Below are 18,463 nucleotides of genomic sequence, written 5' to 3' on the forward strand. Positions count from 1 at the left end.
GATATCTTGACGACTTGCGAGCACGACCTCTAGCATCGTAGCAAAAGCTCAACAAAGGTATCGTACCTTATGATAGTAGTTGCAAGCTTTGGAATTCGAAGTGCTGATGAAATCACGTAGAGGGCAGCATCATGTGTTAGCTAGGAAATCTTGCGAGATCTATGCTGTTGTTCCATCTAGCCCGAGCTTTGGCGACGGCAGTAGAGCGTGACAAGCATTCTAGGCCCCTTGTACAGTCTCCATGATCCGTGCATGGACACATGCGCGTGTCAGCCAATGCTGACTTCGGGGCAGTAGAGTCCGGGGTAACAAGGGACGCGAAATGGAACCACAGTCCGTTGATACATAAGCCGTGGTGTCGCATGGCGATAGATCCACTTCCCCACACACTATCTCACATCATCGCTCAAGATGGGAGTCGCTGTCACGGTCTTTAGCGCAATCTTTCTGGCGACTGGAGGTAGGATTCCCACCTGGCAAGCGCACGAGTCCACAAGCTGTGTACTGATTCATCTACAGGTTTCCTTTTCGGATATGACTCTGGTATCATCACCTCGACCATCGCCCTTCCTACCTTCAAAGAGTACTTTAACGACCCTTCGGACGATGTTGTCGGTGGTATTGTGTCCGCCTTTCAAGGTGGTGCCATCGCCGGGACCATCTTCAACATGTTGTTCGCGGATGTGCTAGGCCGTCGCTGGACTATCTTCGTAGGAGCGGTCATCTCCATTCTGGGTAGTTCTCTTCAAGCAGGGGCTGTGAACATGGCTATGCTCATCATCGGTCGCTTCATCGGCGGAGTCGCAGTAGGTCAGCTCACTTCGACCATCCCTATGTACGCTGGTGAGCTGTCCGAGGCAAAGTATCGTGGCACTCTCTCTGGTTTGCTGCAGTGGATGCTGAGCTGGGGATTCTTCGTCGCTCAATGGCTCGGATATGGCTGCTCCTTCAACAGCACTCAGTTCTCATGTAAGTCGACCTAGACATGAGTCGCTGTCTTTTCCTGCTAACATGTCTCAGGGCGCTTTCCTCTCGCATTCCAGAATGTACCTGGTCTCGTCTTGCTTGCTGGCATTTTCTTCCTGCAGGAGTCTCCTCGTTGGCTCATGGAGAAAGATCGACATGAAGATGCCATGGCCTCGCTCAACAAGCTCCGAAGGGGCCATGACGCTGAGACAATCGATCTAGAGTTCCGCGAAATCCGTGATGTCATCATCGCAGACCGCGCTCTGGGCAATATCAGTTGGCTCTCGATCATTACGAAAACCTCCTGGCGCAAGCGTCTCTTGCTGGGTTGTGGTGTGCAAGCATTTGGTCCGCTTTCCGGTATCAACGTTATCAACTACTACGGCCCGCGCATCTACGAGATCCTGGGGATATCGACACAAGAGTCGCTCATGATCATTGGTATCAGCGGTGCTCTGTCGATCGTGTGGTGTACCATCGGACTGGCGCTAGTCGACAAGTTTGGACGTATCAAGCCCCTTCTCATATCGGCAGCGGGCCTGGCGGCTGCTCTTCTCGTCAACGCAGTACAAGGGCAATACTTCGACCCCAACAATGGTGCGCAGCTGCGCAGTATGGTGGCCATGAACTTTCTCTTCTCCTTCTTTTACACACCTCTTGGTATCATCTCGTGGGTTTACCCTGCAGAGATTTTCCCCATTGAATGCCGCGCCCTTGGCAACGCCATCACGACTTTTACAAACTGGGTTGTGAATCTCATCTTCGCCCAGTTCTCTCCCCAAGCACTCAGCACGATTGAGTTCAAGTACTTTTACGTCTTCTTCTGCTTCAACATTGTTGCTTTCTTGTGCTATTGGTTCTTCTATCCAGAGACCAAAGGCAAGACCTTGGAGCAGATGGACGAGCTGTTTGGCGATCAATTGGTACCGCATGCATTGCAAGATCCGGCAGCGGCATCGGCGGCTATGGAAAAGGACGAGAAGCTTCATGCGGAGATTGCAGTCGTCTGATTGCGGTTCGGTGCGGCCGGTGCATGCTTTGGGTAGAAGGGGTTTCAGAGGGAAGCTGCAGGAGGCGTTGTTGGAAGGTGAATATGTGATACGTACGCGGCGTCTATAGCGACTTATTACCAGATATACGATCTATAACCTTCCGAAATTGCCATTGCGATGTGTACAGACGGAATGTATGAGCTAGTGCCTCATGAAAGGAACAATAACAATCGGGTTGGCGCAGGCAGGATGTCGATTCCGGACGGCGGAAAGCAGCCGGAACGAGCTAGTGCGTAAAAGGAAAGGCGCTGCGCGTCATCGATTTCAGGAGGTCCACGTGCCAGGGGACTGATCTAATCCAGGGATGGACCTTCCCCAGCCCCCAACGAAACTCACACTCTGCATTCAATCGTCGCTATGCGGGGCTTCTTACTCTCCTCCAACAGCTCGAGGTGTGTTTCCATGTCGCCGCGCAACACCGGTTACTCTTCGCCATCCTAGTCATTTGAGCGTTTATCAAATAGATCAGTACCATGGCGAAATCACGACATGGGCTGTTGAGAACTACACGATATGAAGGCTCATTACACATGAGCAGAAGAGAGACCTCAAGTCGAATTTGCTCCTTGAAAGAGTTATTCCTAGAAGCTAAGGTTGTCGTCACAGCACGCACTAAACGCTTGGATACTGCGAGCGTTCCTACGGAAAGACACTGGTCTGCAAACACTCGCTGTCTCAGCGGAGGTCTAATATGTCCTTCAAGGGTATGGAAGAATCTCCATCTTTAAGGAAAACGTGAAGCGTACCTTGTCCCAGGAGACGCACACGATGGAAGCTCTTTTCACCCAGGTATCCTGCGTGTGCACAACGCTGCATCGAATGACGAGCTTTTTGGAACTTGCACTCTTCACAGTATGGTCTCTCGCGTTCCCAATTCGAAGTACGGATCTTCTTTCCATTTTATTGTCTTCGACACCTCCGGATTAACCACGTCATCAAAGGTCCTGATTAACTTGTGACTCATGGCAGCAGTGTCGAGAATACTCCGCGAGACGCGGACTAGCATTGCATTGCAAGTTCGCGTGAGCTTTTTGACGCAGCTCTAGGCACCCGTGGGGTTCAGTCTAGTATGAGTAACACGGACCTTGTAGGGCTTCTCCCCCGCACTCGAGACTTGGGGTGCGACCCGAAAGTGGAAACGAAGGGATTTCTGTGTGGCGACTCTCGCCGTTTCCAGCTCAATGAAGGCGTCTTTCGCACTTGGCTTAGACTCTTCGTTCCTTATATAAACCCTCTTTCTCTCTCGTGTTGTAAGTCAAGCTGATAACGTAAAGTCAACAGCGTTTCCGACTCGCCAGAAACCTGTCGCACACCCCGATACTAAGCCTGACTGTTCGCTGTTATCCTTACACCTCTTCCCGGAAGCCATAAGGAAATCTCTTCAACGGTTATTAGGCCCAGAAGCCTCCTTCTCAGCTCGTACCCTCCAGCCCATCCTTGACGGCGAAACTACAACGTCATTGCTACTGGCGATATCTTATCTCGAACCCCAAACCAGACGCCCCTCCACCAAATTTCTGCAGATTACAGCAAATCAAATTCGTCCGTATCACTGCGCATACGCGTTCCAGCCTCGATGTCTCCTTCCAGCACACCAGGACGACTTCCAGAGATAGCCAGCAGTTCTGGCTCCGAGCCAGTCAGACCAATACGTCGGAAGCCTCTGCATGCAACCAGCTCCGACTACAACAAACGTCAGAATGGAGATTTCGACAATCGCCACTCTGATCGCCCACCGGGCGCCGGCGATGTGTCTCTCGATCACCTCATATATCCTGACGAGGACGTGGGCTATAGGCCAGTTCTTCGTTCGCATCGCATAGCTCATCAAGTTCGACAAGACACTTGCTTCATACGAAAGGACGGAGACTCGCAATCGGATGAGGAATTTACACCTTTGTCCAAGGAAACTTCTTTACCTGACATGGACTCTGTCAATCACTTCGAGACTATCCCTGCAGGTCCTGGTGTAATCGCTGCACTCCGAAAGCACATTTCGGCCGCTCTCCTTGCAAAGCTTCCCGGTTTGAGCGACATCGATTTCTCAAGACATAGCAAGCCATCGTCTATAGCAAATCTGCGCTTGCTACTTGGAACCTACACTGAAAGGTCTCTAAAGAAGTGGGGCAACCCTGTGTATGCGTACCTCAGTCCGAATGCGAATTCCTCAATCGGCCCCAAGTTCATCATGGAGGTCGATGAAAGACACGGACATGGAGTACATGGAGGACATAACGTTGTGGAAGTCACATGGTATGAGGCCATATTTGAGCAGAGGGTCGCAACCAAACTTCCCTTCAAACAAGCTGCAACGAAAGACGAACTGTATGCCGTGGTTAAGTACTACTTCCTGTTGGCGGTGGAGGCGGGAGTGGAGAACTTTCACCATGACTTCATCCCATTGAACAGGTCCTTCGTCCAGCACCTGACCAGCTTATGCCTACATTATGTACCAGATCTTCGGACACCGACGCATTCCACTGAGGGATATACATACCACGAGGAGCCGCCTCCACGATATCCCACCAAGTTTGATCGACGGCGTCCCCCAGGTTATGAGAAAGAGCTGGGTGTAGCAAAGGTCCAGCAGTTTCCGCAGGTCAGCATCGATGCGTCCGAATCTAACCCTGGCAAGAGCGACAATAGCAATGCAGACGATGAGTCTTCCAGTCTGCTGCGGTTGAGACACAAGAATCAAGCTTCTCGAATGTCAGGCTTCGCAGCCGAGACATCTTTGCATATTTCAGCTCAACGAGGGCGCAAACCTATCACTGCCTTCTTCCGCAACGATCGATCAGCCCTATCACGTCCCCGTAGTCCGCACGAAGAAGTTTCAGTTCGCAGCTCGACTCCTCCGCGCAATGCCATCTCCTCGTGGTTGAAAACAATGACTGAAGAGCTAAAACTGCATCCGAATGCTCTACCTACCAAGGCACGATCAGGAAAAAGGCGGGAGTTGAAGACCAACGAATCCATATCGGATGAAATCGACTGGCCGCTGCGAGGATCGTCGCCGCAAAGCTCGGTGTACTCTGTTTACAAAAACATGGACCATTTTTCGAACCGCGACCAGGGCAGCTTGTTTAGTGGTACAGACAACTCCATTTACTCGTTCTCGGATCAATACGCCTCAAAGCCCGATGAAGAGTGCGCGAGCTTGACGCACCTCGCGATGACAGAGCCACTCCCTGATAACCATCGGCACGATGTAGAGTGGAGAGCGTTCCGTACTGCGACTGCTTCTCTTCCGGGTGTAGACAAAGATCGTCGTGAGCGCCGCACATCGAGGAAAGCAGAGCGGTCTCGTAACCCAATCGCCAGCCGCCGCTCCAGCTCGACTTTCGATCGGATCGTGTCGCCTTCCCTGCTTCAGCGTCAAAAGAAGGTTATCGATTCTCGCATCGAAAAGACACTTAATGACATCGGTGATCACTATATCCAACTGAAGAAACTTCGACAGCTTCAAACAAGTGTGAAGGCGGAGATGGTAGAAGCGAAGCGCCGTGAAGAGAAGGAGAACCGGTTTGAAGACGAGGAGATGATGCGCTGGAAGGACGAGGAGAATGGTGCTAACGATAGCAACAAGTCGAGGGTTTTGAGATTGTTGTAGTGACAACTGTATTCGTATGGGAAGAGGAGTCTTTGAGTCGATTTGAAGGAGGATGACTGGGCTTGCACAAGACGTTGCTTGTCAGGGTGGCGAGAGAGCAGGTGCTGTGGGCATGGTCTTTGGCTTCTTGGACATCACGCTGTATTTAATTTGATATGAGGTGTGTAACAAGATACTAGCAGTGTAACACGTGTTTCGTACCAATTTCCCGTTGTCCTTATCTCGTCTTCACCGCGTCTTTGCACCTTAGCGCGTCTGAGTCGAGCGTTTGCTACCTAGATAGGCAGTCCACGTCACGTAAACAGAACGCGTCCATCAAAACAACGACCGTGACTAACTCTTGTTGCAGTATACACGTACTTCCGCCTACGACCCACACAATTGCCACACCGGTTGTAGTCCCCTGGCTCTACAGACCCAAACCGATCTCGTCAAAGACGACACCTCGTATTCGGTGACCACGCCAAAGATGTCTGTCGCTAAGATCAACCTAACCCTGCTCTACACGGTAATCGGGGCTAGCTTGCTCGACCACGCGCCTTACGACCAAATAGTCACATCCCCACAGTGTTATGATCCACGCGCCATCTCCTTCAAGATTCTGTTCGGCTATATTATCGACAAGCGCAGCAAGAAGCAACAAGACGTCTGGGTGCTTCTTTACCCACCGACCAAGGAAGGACGGCATGCTGAAGTTCAGTTCCACTCCATCCATCCCGATACGGGTGCTTTTGTAAAGCATGACGATAGCAACATCAGCACCACGGTCTCCGCACTCGTCGTCGCATTCTGCAACCCCAAGAAGGCAGCGAGAGGAAAGCACGTAGCGCTGGCGAAGTACTACTACCTGGAGGCCCTTGTTGCAAGGGAGGCCAAGACAGGAAGCACCGAGTTGGAGATAACCATACCGGTCAACCGGACTCTAATCGACAGTATGAGGGTTGTTTGTAACGAGTTCAAAGAGGAAGCGAACGAGATGTCGGCACACATGCGCTCACCATCAGTGACACTTGTGGAGGACGATGACAGTGTCCTCAGCGATTTCCCAGAAGACCTCTCCGAGCCTACTCAGCAGCCCGTAGAACCGAGCTCGACGATCACACCCGAGACCTCTCCCGCTCCAGTAAGTAGGCCGGTCCTTTTCGTTCGTGGCCAAAACTAACTTCATCAGACTCTCAATGACAACTTCCAGCAACTCGATGCCCTTCTCGCGGTCCGCGAAGACGAACTGAAGCTCCAGAGTGCCAACAAAGCGCTGGAAATCGAGCAAATGGAGTTGGATGTCGCGCGCCAAGAGATCGAAGGGGAACAGCAGCAGTTGGAACAGCGGCGTCGCGCCAATGCAGAAAAAGAGGCCAAGATTCATGCTCGCCGGGATCAAGTGCTGAAGGGCATGAGTGCCGTGGATGCATTCAAGTTGGGCGGGGAGATGGAGCGAGAGGAGAAGCGCCGAAAGCTCGGTTAGAGTCGCTTGATGAAGGTATCGACGTCCTGTATTGTCAGTCACACCTTGAACAATTGGGCAACATAGCCTACCCTGGAGGCTACTTAGTGTCTTACTTGTATAACTTGTAAATGTACTGTATACTTCCGAGGTACCGATTTCAGCCGTAGGCCAGGATTGGACAGAACAGAGACTCCTCGTTATGCCGTTGACCTACCTTCCAATGATTCAACAGCAATGGACAATTATCAGGTAGTGAATGATCCAGAAGCAACTAATACACTCTCGTAATTAGCGCACCTCGCTGAGTATATGACTGCCTCGTTTAACCATTGCAGTAGGCACCGCATCTGCATCCGCACGCTCAGCTTTACCACACCCAAGCGTGCAAACCCATCAAAGACATTGCGACTCTCACCACTATGTTCGCTCCATCACCCCAACCTGACGACAGCCCTTCCTACGCCAAACTCAAGCGCGACCTTGGGGACGACGCGCCTCTCCTCAACTTTCTCCCCTACAAGCGCGCCACTTTCGAGCCGCAGAACGAGATCGCCGAAGCAGCGCCCGAGCGACTCCTCTATGGCGACATGATGGAGAGCAAAGGCTCGCTCTGGATCTACTGGACCCTCAACTACCACAACAAGAAGAAGAGCCACCACGACTACCGGATGATAACCTTCCAGACCATCGAAGGCGCCAAAGGCCATGAGGCGGGCGTGCGTCCGGGTTCAGTCCAGAACGTCGCATTGGCTTCAGCGCCTTTCAAGCATGCGAAAGACTACGATGCGGTCGCAGCTATCGCGAAGTACTTCTTTATCCGTAGAGGTATCGATATGCAACTGCAGCATCCGGTGTCGTCTGGCCCGTTCAAAGAGGCCCTTATGCGCGTGTGTCAGCATTACAAAGCCATATACAACGAGACGCAAGCCAACAAGGCAGCAAGCCGGCGTTCGTCGGTCATGCCTACTGGAGGTCGCGATCAGAGCGTTCTTTCGCAATTCCAAGACCCACGAGAACCTTCGTATGCAGCTTCATTAGCGCCATCAAGACCGGTGTCGCGCGCGCCATCCCGTCCCAAGAGCATGAGAAGTATGGACACTCGCAAGCGCCGGCACAGTTCGGGCTCAAATCTCGACCCTCGGCCTGAGACAGATAAGCGCAGCGCTCCTCGCGAGGGATCTAGCAACTTCTCATCCTATTCCCGACCACCTTCCCCGTTCCTCGCGTCGGTTCAGCCTTCCCTTCACGAGCGCCCTGAAGATGAAGAGATGCGAGACCTTTCCGTTAGTAACAACAACGAAGCAGATCAAGTACAACCAGCCGACGGCGCGCGCCCGAACGACATCGACCGCGAGACGATGATGGATCAATACATTGCGCTCAAAGCCCGGGAAGAAGATCTTGATAGTAGGATCAGCGACATGGAGACGGAGCGTGTACGTATTGCGGACCAAGTAGCGGGGCTACAAGCGGACATCAACACGATCTGCAACCGAAAGGGCGACTTAAAAGAAGAGAAAGATCGCGTGCGAGCGGAGAAGAAGCAGCTGCAGATTCAGCTAGATAAAGATGAGCATCTGGACTTTGGGTTTGAAGCTGGACGGAGGATGGAAACTAAGCGTCAACGGCGGGAGTAGTCTCCGGAAGGCACGAACCTATCCCCAACGCACTGCTTGGAGGTGCTGATAATTGCTTGTTTGATGGTTGGTTAGAGATATGGCGGGGTTAGATCCTGCGTTCTTTTCGCATGACCTGGGAGGAGCAAGGGATGACTAGCTGCAGATGGACGTGGCCCGAGGAGGATACCCAGGTAGCTCAAGTTACCAGTAGAGACGAATTGATCGTGTGTACAGAAGTAGAACTGGTAACAGATGGACTGTCTACAACACTCTCACTGCTTTGATTCAAATTAATTGGCAATATGTCGATGGAAAGGGGGAGAAACTGAAGGAGCTGTGAATTGAGTTTCAGGAGTCCTGAATCAGCTAGTGGCCCCCGCAAGTTCGATGACGCATGACGTAATCAGTAAATGCGCCAACGGTAAAACTCTTGGCTCCCCAACGTAAATTCGCGTCGCGTCCTGCCCTCGCGAGCGATTACCACCTCAACCCGCTTCGTAAACCTGGGTCTTATTGATATCTGTGGCCCACGTGGAATTGCGTTCACGCCAACCACGTCACGCATACCCGAACCCTGTGAACGACCCACAGCGCGCCGAGTAAAAAGCGGTCTGAACAACGATTGACACGATTTTTATCTTGTACTTTTCAATATATCTTATTGTAATCGAAGCTCTGATATCAAGACAACATTATACTCTAACCCTCCCACACGCTTCCCGTACTTATTCAGAGCCCGCATAGCCCTTCGCAACCCAACAAACAAACTATGGACTCTTCCGACGGCTTCTCATTCAATGATCTCAATTGGATGAGACAAAACGAGATACCAAATACTGTGAAGACAGCGCTGCTATATGGCGAGATCCGTGGAACAGGAGAGAAAGCCGATGTCTGGATTTACTTAGACAAAGCTACGACGTCCCTTATCTGGCAGATCTACTACCCCGAGGGTGACGCCAAGCCTCAAGTCATCACCGTTGAAGAGGCTCTAGAGGAAGCGAAACCCTGTGCCTGGTTCAAGCTTGCCACAACCCCGGAGAAGCTGGAGGCCTTGGCCACATACTATTTCGCGAGAAAAAAGTTGACGAAGAGATACCAACCGAAACTCACGTTTGAACAAAACCGACTACTCAGAGCCATGCTCGGTAATGAGGCTCCATCCAAGATCGTCAAATTACGAGTTCGTGTCCCCGAATATCTTGGTCGAGAACAATCACCAGAAGCCCTGGTTGAACTTCAACAACCTTTAGAGGTCGTTTCAAGTCAAAGAGCCCGCTCAAAGTCAACGATATCAGTCCATCAGCTACCCTCACCATGCAGCACTACCGACTACGACGCGAAGGTATGTTACGAAAGAATCCGCTGTAATAAACGTCACCTAACAGCATGCAGCGCGATGATGAATTACGAAGATTTAGTGGTGCTACATTGATCGAACCACTCGACCCAATGGACCCAATCGATCGAATCGACCGCTACTTTGATCTTCAAGACCGGGAGGAGACCGCCTGCACCAACCTAAAGCGCCATAATAACCGAATAGAGGACCTGAAGCGGAAGAGGTCAGAGATTGAGAAACAAATCAATATAGAGGCGGAAGCTGTAGAGTTGCTCATCGCTGAGAGACATCAAGCCAAGGTCGCGAAGGACCGACATTGGAGTGTGTTGTCGAGAGAAGAGGCCTACGAGCTGGGTGCCCGCGACACCGCAAGAAAGATTGCGAGACGCGATTGAGCTCAAAGCCGATTCATGGCCTGATGTCGACGTACTGCCATCTTCTGGAACGAAGCATTTGGATGGAAGTGGATGCGTCGCTCTACGAGTAGTCACGCAAGCCAGCCTACGACGACAAGTTGCCAGATAGGAACTCCAACCCTCTGCGATTGGTACCCAGGCGCGAAGAACATCGCAATACCGGCCACCAGTTCTCTCAGACTTTACTTCGGGACTTCGTCTATTCGCGCAAATCTCGTCGCGTGGGTATCATTTGGGTTGCGGACGTCGTGGCTGGCACGTCGCTACGTAACATCGCAGTACTAGTGGACGGCAGCCAAACTATCACATTGCGCACTCATGCGAGTCACGGGAAGCAACGCGTATAAAACTACTCGACCACACGCCTGTCCTCGTCATTACACACCACCACCCTCGCTGCCGAAACGAAAGCCTGCACCGACCGGCAGTGCGAAACTCGCTCCATGACGAGGACCAACTATCGAATAGGTCGGAGCATCGCGCTATCAACAAATTCTTCCTTAGACGTCATTGAGGCGTCACAATGCCCATATACTCCTGATGATTGACAAGCATCGAATAGCGAAAGGCGAAGTTGCGGAGTAAGCATGCAGATGAGCTGTCTGGCAACACTCAGCGACGCGAAGCCAAGATCTGCGCTTCAGACACCAAGCAGACCTACTAGTCCAGACCTTTGGAAGCCTGGTGTCAGGAGCTGGAGGAGGAGCTTGAAGATGGAACGCGAGCGTTGTGGCGCTGTAGATTGGACGCATGAATGATGTAGGACAGTTTTGAAACACACTACCGTGTGGAATACAATACGATAGCTACGTGATTACAGCAACTCCTAGAGTCTCCGTAGTCTGCAAACGTCATACGATCAGTCATCGTCCTGCTACTGCCGCTGCTATCACGGTATCAAGAACGTCACCGTCCAAGCTATCAACGCCGTACTAAGCACAGCGTAAACTAGTCTTCCTCCCTGCTGTCGGTCTCAGAATTTGCACCTTTCTTCGCCCACCTCGACGCTCTCTTCACGATCTCACCTCCAAGGATGAAGATTTCGCGCTCCTTCGGGGTGAGTGACGACCGAAGATGCTTCATTTCGACTCCAATGCGCCGGTTCTCTTCCTTCAGCTCCCGACCCTCCACCTGCATGTCGGCTAGCTGAGTCTCAAGAGCTTTGATCTCATCGCGCACATCCCCTAGCTTCTCCTGGTTGATCATAATGTTTTCCTTGCACCTGCTCTTCTTGTCGAGTGCGTTACGATAGGCGTCGGCGAAGTCGGGGAAGTCAATGGATGATTGCGAGTTGGGGCTCTTCTCGGTCTGGCAGCCTGTTAGTCTACAAGGGTATCTAGATGATCAGGTGAAACTTACAAGTGCCTCTGCAGACTCCCGGCGTGTTGATGAGGTACGCGAAGTGTCCATGGCGTCGCTGTTGTCTACCTCAACAGGGTCCGAGTGGATGAGGAAACCTTGGGCTTTGTTGACGATTGCGGTAGAAGAGGGCTGTGCTGTAGCCACCGGAGGAGTCGATAGCGGTGGTGGTGTGCTCGTAGTCACTCGCTTCCTGGGTAGGTCCGGGGTCATGGTGCGAGCCCTTTTGAGAGTCTCGCCTTCGGGGATAAACAAGCTCGGTTCTTTTGGTACTGCGGGAATCATAGAGACCGTAGGAGCGCGCTGAGGGGTAGGCTGCGGAGTGCGTCTAGCCTTGGCCAGTTTGACGGGGGGGCTGACCACTGCAGGCTGGCCGTTCACCTTCACCACCGAGCCCGCTCTTGATCCAGACTGAGAGACCGAACGCCTGGCACCGTCCACGTTCTGAGCGGACGAAACGCGCGTCCTCACCACCGAGCCATCTGCTTCTGGCCTAGGCTTGGAGACAGAGGGCTTGATACCGTACGCGTTTTGCGCAGTGGAGGCGCGTGACTTCTCCTTCTCACTGTTCGCAGCCAACTTTACAGCGTATTCTCCAGCCACCTTGCATGCCGCAGTCAGCGAATTGATGAAGTAATCACCGACTATCCATGGCACTGGTTTATTAACTCCCTTGAAGATGAAGTAGTACTTGATCACAGCGCGTAGCTGATCCGGGTCGATAACGCCCGCTTTCTTGAAGCATTTGAACGCAGCTGCCGCATGAGTGTGCCTGAAGAGGTCAGTACGTGTTCTACATTAGCTCATACAGCAGGAATGACTAACTTCACCGCTTCCTCCGCGCTCATAGCCCCCCGGAGCTTGTTGAGACGGTCGAAGATGTTGAAGCGTTGATCGGGGGAGCGGCCATCGGGGTGATCGTTCTGTAGCAGAATCCACACCTCGCAATCTTTATCCTTCCCGTCCTTGATGGTACCGAAGAACATACGAAACGGCATCTTATTCGGACGCTCACTCTTGTGGTCATCGAATGCAGCAAGCCGAACCTTGGCGACAGGGAGATGATGAAGAAGTGGGACACGGGCTTGGGTTGCGGCAAGGGCCGTATCGGCTGCACCTACTTGGTTCTGCAGAGTCATTTGGACCAGTGCTGAGATTGAAGCAGGTGCTTTCGGTGTAAGGTAGCTGAGTTGGTTGTCGCGTCTTGTTTTGTGTTGATCGCGGCGTTTGCATTGTATGAATGGGGTTAGCGTGGCTCTAGCGCGCTTTCGATGGAGAAGGCGTGGCCCAGCCATGAGGTACCCGGGAGGTATTCGCTGTATTTGATTTGAGCTTTTGTTTCTGTAGACGACATTGAGTACCTCCTGGGTACAGTTCATGCTGGTGCAACTCTGCGAACATACTCTATCAGTACCTGAGTACCTGGGAGCTTTCCATTACCACACACACCGTTGAGCATGTCGCAGTCAGCGCATCAGCGCTGTGAGGTCTTCTAGTTACATGTATGACGACCCATCTCCTACGGAATTTGTAGGCCTGATCTGTGCGTCGATTATACCACTAGCGTTCAGTCGGCTCTGATTTTGCATTTGCTCTCGCCTTCCCAGATCTCAAAGTTCAACAATAGTACTGCATCGCCTGCCAATGACAACTGCAAAGGAGACTCAAGCGACACTGCCCCTACGATGGCAACGCTGCATCAACAGACTGAACGCCACGCTAGTGCGCCGCGGCTTGTTCACAGTCATAGAGGAAGTGCTCTCTCCTGCCACACCCACATTCGACCAGGCAATTCTACAGGGACGCAAAGCTTTGAAAGCCTCACTCGGGGACCGAAAGCAGAGTGATGGTATAACAGTTCCCGTGTGGGCGTACATACTCCTCGATAGCAATGGAAGTGAGCCATCGATCGTGTTTCGCGACGAGGTGCAGGTTCATTCGAACGGCGCGGAAACGGCTCAACTATATCCGCGATCTGCTTCGTCGTTATTGCGAAAAGCGAATCATCTCAAATCACCGTTCTGTCTCCTACATCAAGAAACAGACGAAGGTGTCAAGGATGGGCGCGGTATGATTTGCGCAGTCATCGCCTACTACGCGCTGATAGCAGGGTTGAGCAACTGTGCCATCCGATGGCGTCGATTTGACGCCTGTATGATTGCCGCCCTGGATTATATCAACATTACCCTGGAATGGATGAGCAAAATACAGCATGAGCCGACGCCCAGCACAGCGACAGCCATAAAACCATCACTCATCGTGAGACTTCCGATAGGTCGTGAGGCTCTTGCAAAGATAACTGGAGTTTCCCATGACTTCGAAGTTCCAGACAGCGAAGACGAAGAGGATATCATGCTTCCCGATGAAGACATCCAAGAGCAGCCAGATATCCCAAGCGCCACGCACCAACCCGCAGTCCTCGTTCTAGAAGAGATACCAGACACCATCGACAGCGTCTTCGGAGACGACGCCGCCAGCGTTGCAGAAGAAGTCGACAGCGTCATCGGGGATGCCAACGACAGTATCATTGTGGCAAATAGCAGATCCCAAGTACACGGAAACGAGCAAGCAGGCTATTCCTCGTTAACCATCAGGAAGCGCAAGCTGGAGGATATTACGGCAGGAAGCGATGGCGACGTGGTTGAGGAGATGGATGGGCACGGTTGGCGGCAAGCTTCTTGGGGCCGATCACGAAGGAGGTAGGGTGATTGAATTTGAGAGGTTGATAGGGTGATACTGTTTGGAAGGAGGTCACATTGTACTATAGTGTGTTGAGGTATCGTCACTTCGAAGTTAGGATGGCAGCGGCGAAGGCCGGCTATTACGTTTCCCGCCCGAGGTTTCGCCGAAAGCTGGAGCTAATCCTATCACAAGCTAGCGCAATCTGAGGAATTCCCACAATTCTGCACGCATCCTCCATCGATAACTAAAGCTCACTTCTCTCACCAGACGTCTCTCTGCGCCCTTTCTTGCATCCGTCCAACGCCGCCACCGCCTCATTACTTGCCTTCAAATGCTCGAACTTTGGTGCATCTTCTCCCAATCCCCATGCGAACACACCACCAAGCCCCTTATCCTTCATGATGATCTGCATCTTTCGCTTAATAGCCTCAGGCGTATCCCAGGTCCAGAACAAGTTCTCATCAGCATCCCAGTAGTACTGTCCACCGCCAACATCATCATACACGCCCTTCTCCATCGCACGCTCATATGATGCGGACAGTTCTTCGGGAACGGAATCGTGCCATGAGAATGCGCCAGCTTTACCCAGGTCGGCGCCTGTAACGGGGTCTTCCATAAGTTCTGTCGCGCAGCCGATGGGGTTGATACTGCATGTCGCATTCGCAGCGGTCTTGTACCATTTGATGTAGAATGCCAGTCCCAAGTTCGCCTTCTCAGGCGGTACGCCGGCGTCGAGGTATGCATCGATGACTTCGAGCGAGTTCTGAATGCCAGTGTGGTGCTTCGTTACGTTATCGCGACGGTTGAACATGTCGTATGTCATAATGCTCAGGTAATCGACTGATTCCATGATGGCGGGGATCGTGGAAGGTGTGAAGGCTAGCATGTCGCGTGGTAGACCGGGAACGGCTGCTGAGATGGTCTTATCAGGCCCTACTGCTGAGCGGATTTCCGCTAGTAGCTTGGGGTAAGCAACTATCTCCCAAGCTTTATTGGAGTTGAGATGGCCAGGTGTTTTGTAGTCTTCGCCGTTGCCGCCTGGGTATTCCCAATCCATGTCGATGCCTGTTCTGATCAGCATCTACATCCGCGGCGGAGACCATAGGATGCAACGCACCGTCAGCACCGGTCGCGTCGAGCATGGCTTTGACGTTGCTAGCGAATAGCTTCCGGCTTTCCTCTGTTCTGGCCGCTGCCGAGAAGCCATCTGTGTCACCCCATCCGCCAATCGCAACTTGGATGATCGTGCCATCAGCAAACTTGGGCCGAACGTCTTCAATAGTGGTAAAGAGCGGCCATTCATCTTGCTCTGGGTTGTTGAAGGTATCAGATCGCATGAAGGCGAGGGCCACATCAGTAATGTTTGACACCAGATCCCGCTCCGGCACCACGTTGTGTTGCCTAATAACCATCAGCGATGTCGTTTCATGTCGTACTCGCAGGCTTTGGCTTTACCCTGTCAGATACATGATGTACTTCAGCCTCGTCGTGGTGGCCGCTGCAGCAGCGAACGCCCAGGTCGTGAAGAGCCATATCCAAAGTCGTGTAGCCATAGTACGTGATCTATCTGGAGGGCAAGACGTTTTCAAAAGAGCACTAAGACGTGTCCAGCCGTGGTATGGTAACAGTGGCTGATGGCAGCGGGTCCCGAAGATGCCCCGCAATTGACTAGGCCATCCACGGACTAGCGTCTTTGGTCGACCGTCGTCCACGGGTGCCTCCAGGGCCAGGTAGTGCCAGTCGCGTCTCGTCGAAGATCAACCCTGAAAGGCCTCGGCCATCGCAACGGGAATGCCTACGGCTGCCCTAAACGGAGCTGGATTGAATTTCATGGAGCGTCATGAGCTGACAACTGCTTGTTGTGGCTTGCCCCGCTGTCACTGGACTGGTTGGAGATGTTGCGCGATTGGTAGGAAGAAGCCAAGAACTTCAGCCTCCAGGTCAGGGTGTCATCCGAGCAATTCATCTTCAGCCTGATCGGTCGGCTCAAGAAAACCTGCTACCTCTCAGCCTACATTCTCGCCCCAACATTTCGTGCACCTTACCATGAGCGTGTGGTCATACCAACGACACAATGGGGGCAACCATGTCGAAGAACGCTACTTTCAGGTCCCAGTCGCCATACGAAGCTCTCCCATTATCGCACGGAGAGATACGCGTCCTGGAAGTCGCGCCTAGCCGCGGCCGCGGCATCGTCAAGTGTACGATGAAACGCATCTCGCTTCTCGACAATCCTGTGCCAGTCTATGAGACTATCTCATACTGCTGGGGGCCTCCTCGAGCTCGGTCTATCATGAGGCTCAACGGACATCGGATACGCGTGCCAGCAAGCTCAGAGGCCGCTATCAAACGCATGCGACTTAATGACCGACCGCGAGTACTCTGGATTGATGCCATATGTATCGATCAGTCATCGACGACAGAACGCAGCGCCCAAGTAGCCTTTATGGCGACCGTTTACAGTGCCGCGAAGCACAACCTCATTTACCTCGGGGAAGATGACGTCGATATGGCTGAGAGAGCCATGAAGGCTCTCCAAGACGTTATGAACGACATGCGTATCGCAACTGCAGACTTCAACCAAGTGTTGGAAATCATCCGCAATGAAACGTGCGCCTGGGTTAGCTCAAATGAACCGTTCAGCGCGAGTGTTGACTTTGAAGCTCTCGAAGCTCTTTTCAGTCACCACTGGTTCAGGTAAGACTGCACGCCAACTATCCTACGTCAAGCTAAAATCAGTGATTATAGACGTCTGTGGGTGCTCCAAGAAGTGGTCCTTGCATCATCCAATACCTGCCATTGGGGCACTTATGCTTTCGATCTTCTCGATACAGTACGAGCTGCAATATGGCTCATGTACAGATATCGATTCATTCCTGATGGTCTTCTCAATGGCGTTGGCCTACGCTGTGCGTCGATGATGTTCGAGATCCTCTACCCCGACCGTCGTTTTCCTTCGAGGCGCAAATATATAACCAACATGTTCGTGGCCATTCGACAATTCGAAAAGACGGAGCCAAAAGATAGCATCTTTGCGATTCTGGGCTTACTGGACAAAGACACCTCCCTAGAAAACAGTCAAGCGGCATTACTTGAGGTTGACTATGCAAAATCGCTTTCTAGCGTATTGCGAGATGCTACACGGTATTCTTTGTGTCAATGCGGCGATTTGGACGCTTTTCACCTGATCAATCACCACTTCGACGACTTAGACGATTGCCAATCGTTTCCGACCTGGGTCATTCGCGCAGATGTGCAACGAGGAGCTTGGGACGCTCCAGTTCTACCTAATCGTTTTAATGCTAGTGGTGGTCTTAAGGCGCCGTCTTTACTTGATGATGTTTCTCTTGGCGAAGAAGTGCTACTTCTCCAAGGAATAGTGGTTGATGAAGTATATCAAACGACCACCCCGTGCCGGAGAAGTACCTGGGAGAGTAACGAAGAGTTCCATCAGTGGCTGATCTCTGTCAAGGGAATAGTCTTGCGCTATTGCAACGTCGCGAGTCCGGAAGAGCTCTATCTAGCCACGGCTTTTACTCTTGTGAGTGGCGAGACCTGGGATGGAAGGCTCGCACAGTCGAGTAATGTGCAGGACCTTCTAGATTATCTCAAGAGCTTGGCGTTAAACGAAAATGATAGAGCCTCAGATGGCGTCAGGGTGAGAAGAAGCTTTGATCTGGAAGAGATAAAGTCGATGTACAACGCTTCTCGCATTGACTATTGTATTGACCGCCGTTTCTTCGTTACCGGGGCTGGGCGCGTGGGTATAGGACCTCGTTGCATGCAACCCGGAGATGTCGTTGTAGTCCTAAGAGGAGGAAGAAAGCCTTTCATCCTGCGAAAGAAAAGCGACGGTTATTGGCTACTTGGTGCGGCATACGTGCATGGCATTATGGACGGCGAAGCAGTGCAGTTACACAAGGCTCGGGGCGGATCAGAGGAGGTGTTTCATGTACGATGAAGAGGACAT

At 52.2% G+C, this 18,463-nt stretch overlaps 9 protein-coding genes across 9 annotated transcripts; 7 read left to right on the plus strand and 2 right to left on the minus strand.

The window, feature by feature from the left end:
- Positions 1-411: 411 nt before the first annotated feature.
- J4E86_010430 (uncharacterized protein) lies at positions 412-1,976 on the plus strand (the record flags this gene model as incomplete). The annotated part of the gene is made up of 3 exons (XM_051450929.1): positions 412-460; positions 520-969; positions 1,021-1,976. 3 exons carry the CDS (start codon positions 412-414, stop codon positions 1,974-1,976), a joined length of 1,455 nt encoding a protein of 484 aa, XP_051297826.1.
- Positions 1,977-3,942: 1,966 nt separating this feature from the next.
- J4E86_010431 (uncharacterized protein) lies at positions 3,943-5,628 on the plus strand (the record flags this gene model as incomplete). Its single annotated transcript, XM_051450930.1, has 1 exon — positions 3,943-5,628. The coding sequence occupies one exon, from the start codon at positions 3,943-3,945 to the stop codon at positions 5,626-5,628; it is 1,686 nt and encodes a 561-aa protein (XP_051297827.1).
- Positions 5,629-6,097: 469 nt separating this feature from the next.
- J4E86_010432 (uncharacterized protein) lies at positions 6,098-7,093 on the plus strand (the record flags this gene model as incomplete). The annotated part of the gene is made up of 2 exons (XM_051450931.1): positions 6,098-6,751; positions 6,800-7,093. The coding sequence occupies 2 exons, from the start codon at positions 6,098-6,100 to the stop codon at positions 7,091-7,093; spliced, it is 948 nt and encodes a 315-aa protein (XP_051297828.1).
- Positions 7,094-7,494: 401 nt separating this feature from the next.
- On the plus strand, positions 7,495-8,712 carry J4E86_010433 (uncharacterized protein; the record flags this gene model as incomplete). Its single annotated transcript, XM_051450932.1, has 1 exon — positions 7,495-8,712. One exon carries the CDS (start codon positions 7,495-7,497, stop codon positions 8,710-8,712), a length of 1,218 nt encoding a protein of 405 aa, XP_051297829.1.
- Positions 8,713-9,463: 751 nt separating this feature from the next.
- Positions 9,464-10,431, plus strand: J4E86_010434 (uncharacterized protein; the record flags this gene model as incomplete). Its single annotated transcript, XM_051450933.1, has 2 exons — positions 9,464-10,039; positions 10,090-10,431. 2 exons carry the CDS (start codon positions 9,464-9,466, stop codon positions 10,429-10,431), a joined length of 918 nt encoding a protein of 305 aa, XP_051297830.1.
- A 969-nt stretch (positions 10,432-11,400) lies between these two features.
- On the minus strand, positions 11,401-12,950 carry J4E86_010435 (uncharacterized protein; the record flags this gene model as incomplete). Its single annotated transcript, XM_051450934.1, has 3 exons — positions 11,401-11,760; positions 11,812-12,583; positions 12,637-12,950. 3 exons carry the CDS (start codon positions 12,948-12,950, stop codon positions 11,401-11,403), a joined length of 1,446 nt encoding a protein of 481 aa, XP_051297831.1.
- A 505-nt stretch (positions 12,951-13,455) lies between these two features.
- On the plus strand, positions 13,456-14,514 carry J4E86_010436 (uncharacterized protein; the record flags this gene model as incomplete). The annotated part of the gene is made up of 1 exon (XM_051450935.1): positions 13,456-14,514. One exon carries the CDS (start codon positions 13,456-13,458, stop codon positions 14,512-14,514), a length of 1,059 nt encoding a protein of 352 aa, XP_051297832.1.
- A 223-nt stretch (positions 14,515-14,737) lies between these two features.
- On the minus strand, positions 14,738-15,905 carry J4E86_010437 (uncharacterized protein; the record flags this gene model as incomplete). Its single annotated transcript, XM_051450936.1, has 2 exons — positions 14,738-15,558; positions 15,611-15,905. The coding sequence occupies 2 exons, from the start codon at positions 15,903-15,905 to the stop codon at positions 14,738-14,740; spliced, it is 1,116 nt and encodes a 371-aa protein (XP_051297833.1).
- Positions 15,906-16,579: 674 nt separating this feature from the next.
- On the plus strand, positions 16,580-17,194 carry J4E86_010438 (uncharacterized protein; the record flags this gene model as incomplete). The annotated part of the gene is made up of 1 exon (XM_051450937.1): positions 16,580-17,194. The coding sequence occupies one exon, from the start codon at positions 16,580-16,582 to the stop codon at positions 17,192-17,194; it is 615 nt and encodes a 204-aa protein (XP_051297834.1).
- Between the last annotated feature and the right edge of the window lie 1,269 nt (positions 17,195-18,463).

The sequence above is a fragment of the Alternaria arbusti genome, assembly GCF_024043155.1.
Source record: "Alternaria arbusti strain BMP 1465 chromosome Unknown scaffold_22, whole genome shotgun sequence".
In the NCBI taxonomy this organism is placed as follows: domain Eukaryota; kingdom Fungi; phylum Ascomycota; class Dothideomycetes; order Pleosporales; family Pleosporaceae; genus Alternaria; species Alternaria arbusti.